At 41.0% G+C, this 14,393-nt stretch overlaps 1 protein-coding gene across 1 annotated transcript in view; it reads right to left on the reverse strand.

Moving 5' to 3' along the window:
* The window catches only part of Myo16 (myosin XVI), a 497,779-nt gene that overhangs the window by 439,332 nt on the left and 44,054 nt on the right, over nt 1–14,393 (reverse strand). The window contains exon 3 of the mRNA XM_029557215.1: nt 523–666. Within this exon, the coding sequence (XP_029413075.1) occupies nt 523–666 (144 nt within the window). The remainder of the gene's footprint in view (nt 1–522; nt 667–14,393) is intronic.

A 14,393-nucleotide genomic window follows, 5' to 3' on the forward strand; every position in this document is an offset into this window, starting at 1 on the left:
TCAGTTCCCAAAACAAAGTATGTGTGAACATCAATCAATGCCAGGTTCTAAGACACAACAGAAAATGACAAGAATCTCCAATGGTGTGGGTACTTCTCTACTGTATACAGTCAAGAAGAGTTTTCTTTCCAGGAGCCTACTAGTGAATATCAAGACAAAACATTCAGTAAAAATCACATCTCCTTATGAATGTAGGCTGATGTGGCTAGGATTTTAAGAAATGAGAATGAATTGAAAAAATCATCCAACCGTTTCAGTTAACATTGACTTGCACCAAAGCATGCAATTTTAAGGTAAAGCTGAGATAGGTCAAGTTTGGCACATCTACCAAGTTGGTCATTTTAAGAACTAATACACAACCCACAATGTTACTTGCCGATTATTTGCATCCATGGAGCATACATGATGACATATACACATGCTTCTCTCAAATGCAGTGTAATACATTGAGAAATATTAACAAACATGCAATTCCATATGTCACCAGTCTTCAAGTGGCAGGGAACTGGACTGGTTACTTACTAATAAGAGCAGCAGGACAACGTCTGGGTTGTCACAGGCACACGCAATGTGCATTGGTGTCCAGAAGTCCTCATCTTGGTGGTTGACATTGGCCCCCCTGTCAATCAGGACTTCTGTGACGAAGGCATTTCCATAGCGCGCACACTGAAGGAAGGAAGAAAGGAAACACAGTTATAACAAATGATGGCAACATCTCTGATGGTCCAAAGATGACAAGTGAAGGCAAATCTCCTCTTAGTCGCCAGCAAAACTAAAGGAAACGGGAAGATGTCAGACTAAAGGGGAAACTGGACAGGAGACACTGGAGATAAAAGAAGTAAGCAGGGTCAGATAGCAAGAAAATCAAACCGAAGACCATTTATAATTGTTTTTCTAACATGTGCATTTGATCACATTATCCTTCTGATTTGAAGCATGCTCAGATTGTTACTGCCCGATGGAATAAAATTTAAACATTTTATTCCATTCCACCCTCGAAAATTCTTTGAATTTTTTGTCTCATTGTCTTCACAGGCAGCCCTCACGTGACCTACATGAGATTCGGGCAGCCCTCAGAAGACATACATGAGACTTAGGGCCTGTACTTCACCATATGGCATACTTCAACATGCTCCTGGTGAAATTAGTATCTTATGGCATAAAAGGTAATGATGTCATAAGATTATTAGATATGCTACAGTCTACTAAATCAAATTATATTTTTATTTTAAAGCTCAGATAAATATTCTGCTGAAATTAAGGCTTGTTTTGTGTATATTCATCTATGCTCCAAGGAAATGCCTTTATCATCATAGATTTTTCAATCATTTCAGTATTTCCCACACACTCAATGTTCTGGTTACCTTTATGTTGTGATAAACACCATGACCAAAACCAACTTGGGAAGGAAAGGGCTTATTTCATCTTATACTTAAAAGGCATAGTCCATCTTTGAAGGAAGCCAGGAAAGGAACTGAAACAGAGGAACACAGATCTGGCTTGCTCCTCTGGCCTGTCTCAGCCTGCTTTCTTACACAACACAGGACCAGCTGCCCAGGGGTGGCACCACTCACAGTGGGCTGGGCCCTTCCACATCATTCAGTAATCAAGACAATACCTCACAGTCTTGGCTAAAGGCCAATCCAATGGAGGAAATTCCTCAGTTGAGGATCCCTTTCCCCGGGTGTGTTAAGTTGGCAACACAAATCAACAATGACACTCTTTGTACAGTCCTTAATAAATGCTTTCTTACATTGATGATAAATATTATTCGTATTTGTACAATGAGCAAAAAATTAAGAGAACCTTTTAACAGACATATAAAACTTCTTTTCTATGAGATATATGATGTATATAGGATTTGTGTATATGAGACAGACTCCTTACCAAATCATTCAATATTCCCCTCACAGAGACTTATCCTGTGGATAGTGCACAGTGAAGCACATCATTGTTAGACTTCTGCTTCTGAGTGATGTGGATCACCTCAATGCTTCAATTATTCTTCAAAAGACAGAATCTATGACCTCTAAACTCAGGACAGAAAGAGAGAGACAGCGCTGCAGCAATGAGTGCTCTTGAAAAGGACCTGAGTTCAGTTCTCAGCACTCACACTGGACAACTCACAACAGCTTGTAACTCCAGCTTGAAGTGATCTGATGCCCTCTTCTGGACTCTGCTTGTTATCCACACATATGTGTATTCATACATCCATGCAGCCACACACATAAATAAAATAAAAATTAAACTAAATTAAAAATAAAAATCGGACATAAACATGGTACGTACTACTATGGCTGGGCTTGCTAACTTGAGAGAGTTCTTAACCACAGCATGGGAAAAGAATGCAGTGTTTAAAAATAAAAATTGGACATAAACATGGTACGTACTACTTGCTAACTTGAGAGAGTTCTTAACCACAGCATGGGAAAAGAATGCAGTGTGACAAGAGCTTATTCCCAAAATGTCCAGGAGGACTGTGTCACCAGAATTCACAAGGCACAGTGGAACAAAGGACACAGACACATGAGGAAAGAACTTCTGGAAGCAGGTTTTTCAAGGCTGTATGAACAAGGAAAGGGATGCTTCCCAGGAATCTCCCCACACCAGGGAGAGACCGCAGAGGACGAGCATTTACAACCCACACAGCAAGGTTCCCTTTGACTAGACTGGACACCTCAACACTGATGGGGCCCTGGGAAGCGTCTCAGAGATGTCTAGCCTCAGTGAAGAGGGGCACAAGGCTTCAACTAAACATAGCTCTACTCCCGCCAAAGAAATCATAAATGCAAGTCCCAACAGGAGCAAAGTGTTTCTAAACAGTTTAACAGCTCCCCAAAGTGATTAAGATGATTTACATAGATAAAAAGAAACATCCAGTACTTAACAGGCAAAATACCCTGTATCTAGAATTCAATAAAAATCATCAGGGAAGCAGCAAATCTGTATAAACAGGACCCACAGGACAGAGAATAAGTGGATCAGTGAAAACCCACCCAGAAGAGACATAGTTAGGAAAATTCACAAGTCAGAAGATCTGAAAGAGTATCAGCAAGGTATGTGACAAACAGTTATGATGCCTAAGGCAGGGGGATCGCAAGGTGAAGGCCAGCCTGCAATACACAGGGAGACTCTGGATGGATAGATGGATGGTTGGATAGATGGATGGATAGACTGATGAACAGATATAGACAGATGGTTATATACATATAAATAAGAAGATAGAGGGATAGACAGAGATGTATATGTATAAGCATATATCTATACATGTATATATTGCATATGTTCAAAATTCTAAGGAACTACTATTTTAAGTAGATACTTGGAAGAAATTAAGATACAAATTTAGCATGTAGAGATGAGAGAGACCTGCAATACAATAAGCTGTAAACTAGATTATTAGGTGAGACTAAATAGCAAACTAGATTACAGAATAATGATGCTGAAGACAATATGACTTAAACAGAATATAACAAGAGAAGAAAGTGCTTTAAAGAGAAGTCCAACCTCGGTAAGCCACAGCACATCCTCAAAAGCAGACTTCTGGATAAACAGCACAGAAAACTGATATATGATTAAACACATGTGGATCTTACTGCTAAAGTATCTTTTCTTACTATCATTTAATGTTGATATTAACAACAGTGGCTGAGCACAGTAGCTAATATCCTTAAACCCAATACTCTAGAGGCAGAAACAGGAAAAATACTATGAGTTACATAGTGACTAGGTTATACAGTGAGTTCTAGGCCAGGTTTATGTAGTGTTGGATATAGTATTGAATCCTGTCCCCCCAAATAAAACAAAGCTTTTCATATGAGCATATGTATGCATATGTACAGTTTGGAGACTAAAAAACATATTATTTTGAACCACATGTGAAGTGGTAGAATGCTGCTGGAACTACTGATATAAGTCAGCTATATTCTAGGGATGCTGAAACACCCATGAAAGTAACGAGCACAGAATGTAATACCATAAAACATAATCCTCAATCAACAAGATAATCGCAAAGGAGACCAAAATTGTGTATGTGGGGTGGGGACCAAATTGGAACTATAAACAAAAGCTAATAGAAGATTTCAAATTCAGCTTACAATTACTCATATAAAAAACGTGTGAGTAGTCTAAGTATAATTTAAAGGCAGAGATGAGGCCAAAGACATAGTATTATTAACTGATTATTGACCTATCCTTTCTAAGTCTGTCTATGTTCAATTAAAACGCAACCAGAATTCCTACAGTTGTATCTGTAGAGACTTAGAAGTTGAATCTAAGATTCAAAAATTAATGCACAAGACCCAGAATAGCTTAAAAATTATTAAAGAGAAAAACAGTTTGTGGACTAAAGTCACCTAGCTTCTAGACTTTCTGTAAAGTTATAGAGATCAATATAGTGTGAAGGTGGAGGGGAGTCAAAGGAATCACTGACACACAGTACAGGGTCTGGAAACAGATCATTGATATTCGAGAAAGTTCCAAAGGAAACTCAGTGGAAAGAGTACTCTTTCAGCAAATCACGCTGAAACAGCTGGGTATAAGTATACCTCACACAATGTGGAGGTGTAGTTTGCACCATAGACAAAACCCATTCATCATGGAAAACTGAAGAAAAATGTAAGATCTAAAATAGCAAAAAAACAAAAAAAACACAAATCTAAAATCATGAAATCTAAACTTGCACAATAAGGGGAAATCTGTGACATAAGGTCCCTGAGGGCATTCCATGCTGGCATGCTGGAAAGGTGCACGGAAGCAACTGGGTGGGGGCAAGGGCAGGAAGCTTGACAGAAGTGTCTGTTTGCAACCACAGTCTGTGTCGCTGAAGTTCCAATTCATGTGCGTCGCTGTTGAGTCACTGACATTGGGAATTTGATGGTGTCATGGAAAACTGAAGAAAAATGTAAGATCTAAAATAGAAAAAAAAAATCTAAAATCATGAAATCTAAAATTGCACAATAAGGGGAAATCTGTGACATAAGGTCCCCGAGGGCATTTCATGCTGGCATGCTGGAAAGGTGCACGGAAGCAACGGGGTGGGGGCGAGGGCAGGAAGCTTGACAGAAGTGTCTGTTTGCAACCACAGTCTGTGTCGCTGAAGTTCCAATTCATGTGCATCCCTGTTGAGTCACTGATATTGGGAATTTGATGGTGTGAACTGTGGCCCCATGCACAATGGCATCAGATATGATGGCAGAGGCAAGAACCAGAGTCTGAATGCTCAGGAAGTTGGTGTAGAGTGTGATAGCTAGACCCAACCTGCTTTATGGAGTTCATATGAAAGTGATCCCTCTCTTCTCTCTATCTTTTGGACACCTCATGGCACAATCAGCATAATGTAACTGACCTTCTCATTCTGGGTGTGTTAAGATAGCCTGGAAGAGATGTCTCAGTGGGTAAGAGTAATTGCTATGCAAGCATGAGGACTTGTGTTCAAATCCCCAGCACTCATGTAAAAAGCCAGACATGTCCATGTGTGCCTGTAACCCAGCATTGGTGAGTGGAGACAGATGGATCCCAAGAGTTCATTGGCAAGGCTATACTGGCAGGATAGCCTTGCCACAAAGGCTAACTCTCTAGTCAGTGAGTGTGCTGGATAACTTCAGTTAACTTGACATACCTGTGGTGAGAGAAACACAACTGAGGAATTTCCTTTATAGATAGGCCTATGGCCGGTCTGTGAGGCATTGTCTTGATTGTGGAGTGATGTGGGATGGCCCAACCCTGGGTAGGTTGGCCTGTGTTGAATAAGAAAGCAAGTTGAGCACCGGCCAGAGGAGCAAGCCAGGAAGTATGGTTTCTCCATGGTCTATGCTTTAGTTCCTGCCTCCAGGTTCCGGCCCTGACTTTCCTCAAAAATGGGCTGTGCCTTGGAAATGTAGATGAAATAAACCTTTTTTGTTTCCCAAGTTGCTTTTGGTATTTTATCACAGCAGACCCTGTCTGAAGACAATAAGGTGGGGAAAGATAAAGTAACATACCTGACATCCTGCTTTGCCTTCCACATGCATGAACAGACCTGCATACTCACATGCATATAACACACACACACACACACACACACACACACACATACACAGACACACACAGATATCCCATACATGACCTTCAGGAATCCACACTCACATCTCAAAGGTACTTGAAGTTTGGATATTCAGTCTTTCAAGGAGAGTAAAAAAGTTAATTAAATGCAAAGCTGAAAGTGATATCTGCTACGGCAAGGGATGTACGTGGAGATTGACATTCTAAAGTATAACTAATAAGTTGACAGAAATAAACATCTTTAATCACATTTGTCTGCAAAGATTATGAAGGCTGAACACTCCTTAGTGAACTTCACGCTCCCTGGGAAGGGAGCTTACTCAAGCTCCCTCAAGCTGATCCATTTTGTGCCTAGTCCTGGTTGTTGTGCCATGCAGTTTGCAGTGACATCTTACCACACCAAGGAAATGAACAAGGAGTTCCACCATGTTCAGCAGGATGCTGAAAACTGAGTTTCTCCTGCAGCCTGGGACCCTGCCCTCAGGCTCTCCATCATCCTCGTTCACCTGTTCATATGCCAGGCGGAACTGGCCATGTGGTCTTCAGAACACTGTGCAAAGTGTAGAGCTTCTTGTTTACAAGCTGAGAATTTCAAAATATTGAAATCCACATGGTTTCAAGACTGGTGTTTATAGGAGTCACATATCTATGGACCAAGCCTGGTGTCCAAATGGCTTGTGCCCATCTAAACACAAACTCTGTCACCTTAAGGTTCATGTGCCCATGAACCAAGCCTGTTATCTTTTGAGCACAAAGTCTGGGTTGGGCAGAACTGTCTCATAGTGTCTGCTCTGAGTCAGCAAGATTTTTAACCTGTTCACAGCCTGCTTTCCTCGAGTTCCCATATTACTCTTCCTTCCGCTTAGAGTCTGAGTATGAGACCATTTTAAATATGTGCCTCTCGCTTTGTATTGGATGACCCTTCCCTCCCTCGCTCTCCTTCTGCTGACCCCCTACCCCCTGCAGAACCCTGCTTTCAGGACCCCTGGCCCCTACCACCTTTATTTCTACCCCTCCCAATACTCCCTTAAGACCTCTTCTCCACCTTTCATGGTCCCCTCCTAGTTTTGTGACCTATACTACACACACATTTATAAAACTAAAAATATAAGGCCATCATATGACAGAATGTATGTAATATTTATCTTTCTGAGTCTGAGATACTTAATATAATGATTTCCAGTCCAAGACATTTTCCTACAAACATCATGATTTCATTTTTCTTTATAGTTGAATAAAATTCCACTGTGAGAATGATACCATATCGCCCCTTGCCATTCATCTATCCATAGACAACTTAGGTTGGTTCCTTTTCTTAGCTCTTGTGAGTTATAAATATGGATTCGCAAGTATCCCTGTGACAGGATTTAAGAGTCTTTTAGGACTATGCCCAGGGTGCTAGAGCTGGGTCATATGGCAGTACTATTTAGGGTATTTTGTTTGTATTATCCACTCTGATTTTCTGGCAGTTTACATTCCTGCCATCATCACTGTATAAGGTTTCTTTCTCCACATCCTAGCCAGCATTGTCTCTCATTTGCTTTCTTGATGATGTCCATTGTGATTGAGGTGGGATGGAATCTCAAAGAACTTTTAATTTGCATTTTCTTAGTGGATAATGATGTTGAATTAATTTTAAATGCTTATTGGCCATTTGTGTTTCCTCTTTTGAGAACCATCTGCCCAGTTCACCAATCCATATCCTCATTGGACTTTCCACAAGACTTGGAGTTTTGACAATAGGTATCTCTCCAATCTCAGGAAGCCCAGCAGGACTGGATTTCTTCCTCTGCACAGGGGCCTTGCAAGAGCTCCCTGGGACCCACATCGTTACCTAATGGTCTCTGCTTGGTACCAGTGAGATCAATCAATTTTCCTGTGACCAAAATGTACTACTATCCCCTAAATACATGCAAGGACAGTGTGATGACTAGCTAACTTACTTGCCAGTCAGGAGGTATGGAGGTGAAGGGTCCTCTACAGGAGGTGATGAGGTCACTCTGGGTATGACCTGAGAAGAGACTGAGGTGATTCTCTAGGATCTCAGTGCCTGTGAGAGTGCCTAAGCTTTACCGGTCCTCTGGCTTCCTATCATGCCCTATGTTCCTTCTCATCACACACAACCTGCCAGGAAGCTGTTCATTTGATGATGCAGTCAGGTTTACCCAATCCTGAACTTTAAGTTTCAAAAATTGCAAGCTAAAATTAACCTGAAGGATTTGTACGTTATTTGGCCTCAAATACTTTGCTGTAACATCAGAAAGTGCACAAATATAATAGCATTCTATGGACTCATATTGGAGGCTAACTAACATCTAATAACTGAGCAAATGGGGGCTAGAGCTATGAGCCAGCAGATAAGATCACAGGCTGCTCTTGCAGAGGACCCGGATTTGATTCCCAGTGTATATATGTCAGCTAACAACCATCTGTAACTCCAGTTCCAGGGGAACTGGATGCCCTCTTCTGACCTCCACAGCACTGCTCAACATGGGTACACTTACCTACATACAGGCAATATACTCATACACATAAAATAAAAACAATAAATGAAATAGTAAAAATAAATAACTGTGCAAGTGGAGAACCAAAAGGAAGAAAGAACTCAGGATGTTTTCACTGTTAAACGAGACAAGTTTGAGGAGATTGCTATCCTAACCTTATTTAAACTTTACACATTGTGTTAAAACAGCACATGGTCTCCCCTTAATATGTACAACTTCTATGGTTTTTTTTAATGCTTCTGTTAAAAAGTAAATTTAATGCAATTGAAAATAACTTCATTCAAGAATAACTAACATTAAATTGAAATCAAATGCATGTAAAGATGTGGGAGCTAGTCTTAAGGCTCAGGAGAGGGGAGGGGCTGGGTTGGGACAGTCACACATTCACCAGTCAAGTATGCATGTATCCACTGAAGATTTACCATGTACCCAGTGCTGCCCTGAGTCAGAGGGCTAGTGCTAGGGTTAGATGCTACCTCTAAATCACCAGCCTAGTTTTGAGGCATGAAGATGGGCAAGTTCTGTGAGATACCAACTCCACCTCGTCAATGGTGTGTCCCAAAGTGGAAGGTAGCGGGAACAGCCTTGAGGAGGGGTGGAGATGGTATCTAGAATTATACAGTGTCTAGCATTCCTAAAGAGTCTTCCAACTCTTTAGTAGAGATTGAAGAAAGAAGCTGGGGTACAGGGAGTCTGAGGTTGACACTAATGACACTAGAAGGAAACCATTCTTAAAGGGAACAACACCCCAGATTATTCTGGGTAAGGCTCTGCACCTGTGTTGTCAAATCTTACTGGTTGCGAGTTTCCTTGGAAAGAGAAAATGATCTGCAATATATCTGTTTTAAAAAACGCCTTACTTACTTGCCTTCACCCTGTCACTAGAAGCTTCAGGTTGTTCATGAATTCAGTTCTTTTGCTGGAGAGGTATAAAAAAAAAAGGAAAGCTAAACAAGAAGTTACCTACTAGTGACTTTGAGGGGCCTTTAAAAATATTTGTTATTGTTTATTTAATTTTAATTTCCAGTTGGTTTCTAGCAGACATAACTGTAGATGATGCATAACTCTAACAATCAAAAGTCGATTTTCTTCTAATAGTATTAACACGTACTCACTATAAAAAGAGGTGGCTTTTTATTTTGCTCAAATAAATAAATTAAACCAGTTATGACCTGCAAACAGAAGCATACTGGCAAACTTTTGACACTATTATAATATACTGTACTCTTTTATATAACTTTAAAGAATTTGGCTTGTCGATTTTATTGTTTGGAAATCTTTGGATTTACAATTCTTATTTTTCAAAATTTACCTTCTCAAAAATGTAAAAATCTACTTAGTATTTATTTTGGAGCAACAATGTATAGCTTTATTACAAACTAGCATTCCTTAAGGTTGTTGAGAAGAGAGCACAGAGTGCTGAAGTGTTATTCCAGTATTCTAGAACTGAGGCAGGAGGACAGTAATTACCAAGCAAAACCAGGCTAAAAGCAAGACGTGCCTCAAAAAACAGATCAACAAACAAGTAAATAAGAAATAGCATATAAAGTAATTTTGTGGTGCCATTCTCAAAATACTGAAACAGAGACTCTGACTGCATAAATCTTTAGCATGGCAAGGCTCTTGTTCTCAATGGTATTTTAACAGTCAATAGAACATGACACCTTAACTAGCATACCAAAGAGATAAAGAAAAAAACTTAGAGGACAGTTTATTGCCTGAAGATTAGAGCTTCTCTTAACCCTTATTAGAGAAGCTTCGTTTTTACAGTAAAGGGAAATTAACACAGAGGCTCACTAGTGGTTAACCTGCAAAAAATAAGAGATTGTTGAATGTTCAGTTCCAAATGGGATATCTATATCACACCCCACCACAGGCACAGGGGTCATCTAGGAAAGGAAGGTGGAAAGACTACTAGAGCCAGAATAGTGGTCATCTGTAGCAACACAGTATTTGCTAGACATGACAACACAGTTGCACCCATGAGCTCACAGCAGCTGTGACTGTATGCATAAGACTTGCACAAGATCAAGTCAGCCAAATACCAGTATGGTTGGGGGATATGCAATCCTACTTTTAGCTGTGGAGCTTCCAGCAGTCAATGGCCGGTGGGGCAGGGTAGAGCCAGTTTTCTTCAGGGATGTGGCCCCTGAGAAGCTACCCATGCTCCAGGAGGTTGCCCTATACCCATGCACATTATGAGGGCTCAGTGAGTGGAGGGTGGGATGGGGAGAAAGTGGAGGAGAGGGAATGAAAGATGGATTTCATCAGAATACATCATATGTGTATATGAAATTCTCAGTTAAAAAGAGATAAAGCCTGGTGTGGTGGTGAGCACTTTTAGTCCCAGCACTCAGGAGGTAGAGGCAGGTGGATCTCTGTGAGATTGAGACTAGCCTGGTCTACATAGTGAGTTCTAGGTGAGTTGGGCTACACAGAAACAATAGACTATAGAAGAAACTGATAGAAGGCTCTCGCACCCCTGAGAGCATTCCGAGGGGCATTACAGTTGCTGCTCTGATAACTTTTTGCTCCCAAGTCACACACAGGTATCAGGATAATAATGGAACATACACACTAATGCTATAGTGCCTGGCCAAGGCTCAGCAGGATGCTGACCTACTGTGCCAACATCCTGGGCTACGAACTTGGTGGTTATGGATGCCAGGCTTCTCATGGGCCAAAGAAACACTGAATTTAAAAGCGCAAATCCTAGTCAGGAATATGAATACCAAGTCACACCCCTGATAAACGTGAAGAATCCCTATTCACTGCCCCACTCACTGTCCTGTCCTCTGGTGCCCGACGGTCCAGCAGCCACTGGCCTCTGATACCTGAACATCAGACATTACCCACTCTCCTTCTCCTCCTGCCCTGCCCTAGCTCTCTGCTTCAGGAACTCTACAGAAAACGATCTGCAGAGGGCACCCTGACTTCTGTTACGATCAATGTCCTTGCTAAAAGTGACCCTGGCATATTTTACCTTTGCCCTGCAGACCAGTAAAGCCATGGACACTAATTTCCTGCTCTTTCTGAAGATTCTGAGCTTTTAACCTGCTTCTACTGCTGTGAGATGCTGGGTGTCCCTGCTTCTTGACAACACCTGGGAGAAACTCACAGTAAAGCCCAAAGACTGGCTCACTGCAGAGAACAGACTTTCTTGCAAGACTAGTTGAAAGTGTAAACTTCTGAGAAAGTCGTTGGCCTATGTATTTTTGTATTAGGTTGTTACATAAAATATACACTTAGTGTTTAAAATGTTCATTCAGCCAGGTGTAGTGGCACATGCCTTTAATCCCAGCACTCGGGAGGCAGAGCCAGGTGGATCTCTGTGAGTTCAAGGCCAGCCTGGTCTACATAGTGAGTTCCAGGACATCTGGGGCTAGAGGGAGACCCTGTCTCAAAAATTTCAATATGGAAAAGAAAATGGGAATAATTTCAATACTTTGTTTTCTTCCCCCAGTGTGTTACTTTTCTAAGTTCTTGTCTAGCTTTCAGGATACTTTCTCTGATTTAGTAAAAATTGTTGATGATCTATCTGTCATCTATTTGTCTGTCCATCAATCATCTATCTATCCTATAATCTACCTTCTCCCTTTCTATCATTTATCATAATCTATCTCTCAATCTGCTCATCACCTGTATGTTTATCTCCTATTTATCTTCCAATCATCTATCATCACCTCCCTATCTAGCATCTATTATCTATCATCTTTCAGTCATCTAGATCTTGATCAATCATCTATCAATCTATCATTTATCTCTTTATCATCTACCATCATCTCTCAAAATATATATCTTGTATAACATCTATCCCTCTATCTTCTCCAACATCTGTCATCTATGTGTATATTCTCTATCTATCTATCTCTCTTTCTCCTTATCATCAGCTATACTCTCTATCCTCTCCATCACCTATTTATTATCTATTTATCTATTTTCTCTGTTTGTCTCTCTGTCTCTCTCTCTGTTTCTCTCTCTGTCTCTCTCTCCCATCTCTTGTGATTTCTCCTCTCTTCTCTTTCCCAAAATCTACTCAATTGCACCCCACGCAATTCTTCTTTAACGTGCTTTTGTGTGGACTTATATTCCTGGATATTTTCATGTACATTATAGCAGCTACATGAACTACTCTTTGGTTTGAATGTCTGTCTTTGTGTTAAAACAAGAATCCATTCAGTAGAAGGGCATTTTTAATTTCTAGAGAATTTCAGTCAAGCTTGAGTGTGATCTAGGAATACTCCAGCACCCTCAGTGGCCACTCTCCATTTTGTGACCATTGGTAACTTCTTCCCAGAGGTTCATTTACTAAACACAATGATACAATCCCAAACACTTTAAGAAGGCTAATGTAATTCTGTTCTTTACTTCATAAATTCTTAAAAAGGTTTAAATCTATGGATTCTTCTATGGCATCCTCAGGAGAAAACTTCCTGAGGTGTGGCCAGTGCTGATTTTGCCATACCTCCCTGTCTCTCACTCAGTATTTGATGCCTGCCATTTTTTTGATAAATGAATTATTTAATAACTGGTAGCCAAGCAGACCTTATCAAATGTGTTTGTGAAAAAAGACATTAAACAGAAGCTAAAGAGAAACATAAAACAAAAACCATTAATCCTGTTCCTCAGATATCAACCTTGGGCTTTATAGGAACAGCTAAATTCCCAGTGCAAATGTTTTTCTGGCACATCTAAGAGAAATGCCTTGCAGAAACCAGCACTTAGAATAAGGTATTCAACAAGTAACATTGGAGTTCACTAAACACAACTCTGGGAAACCTCAGCAGTCTCCACAGCCTATTCATGAGCTGCCCCCACACACAGATGCTGCTTCCTTCTAAGACAGTGATGGAAGAGTATATAATTAAGACACGTAGTCAGGCTTCCTAACGTGGGATGCCCACAAGACAGGGCACGCCACCGGACCGCTCACACCTGACATTCTAGATGCCTAAATTGCCACCTTCAGCACCTAAAACATCTGAAACCCTGTAATTTTGTTTCTCTAGCAACCTGCAATTGTTCATTTGTTCTATTTACTCAGTAACCTCCGCAAAAGGAGAGTATAGCACTGAGCCCCGCCTCCTTTACCCACAGCCCCTTTTCCATGAATATCTCCCAGACCCAGCCTCCCAGGTTGAATCTCACAGCCTATGCATCAAAATGCAACACACCTGCCTCAGCCTGGGAGGTGGTGAGGTGTTTCTGAACTGTCTCATCACCTTAGTCTTTTACGCCTTCGTTGTCTGCCAGCAAAAGGAGAGTATAGCACTGAGCCCCCCCTGCTTTACCCACAGCCCCTTTTCCATGAATATCTCCCAGACCCAGCCTCCCAGGTTGAATCTCACAGCCTATGCATCAAAATGCAACACACCTGCCTCAGCCTGGGAGGTGGTGAGGTGTTTCTGAACTGTCTCATCACCTTAGTCTTTTACGCCTTCGTTGTCTGCCTCTACCCTTTCTGAATATTTCTATTCGATGACTAGGTCTGAAATAACTACCTCCTCATTAACCGAAGAGATCCTGTATCCTGAGGGGCCTTTCGTTCTCATTCCTTCACGGTGTGTTTACTATGCATCGCCTGCTGAGAATACAAAAATGACTGTGACAGTCACAGCATTGAAAGTTCAGTCTAGCAGACAGGAAAACGTACGTAATGCATTAGCTCCATTCAGTGTACAGAAGCAAAAAATGGTGTGCATGCATGTGTGTGTGTGTGTGTGTGTGTGTGTGTGTGACTTTGATGAAAGGATCATTGGGTGTGAACAAAAGAGGATGAGGATAGGGGAGGGGATCTAAATGTGATTGAGATATATTGTATGAAATGCACAAAAATTCATTAAAAAT

This window comes from Nannospalax galili, unplaced genomic scaffold, assembly GCF_000622305.1.
Source record: "Nannospalax galili isolate Female #2095 unplaced genomic scaffold, S.galili_v1.0 scaffold267, whole genome shotgun sequence".
Taxonomy (NCBI): Eukaryota; Metazoa; Chordata; class Mammalia; order Rodentia; family Spalacidae; genus Nannospalax; species Nannospalax galili.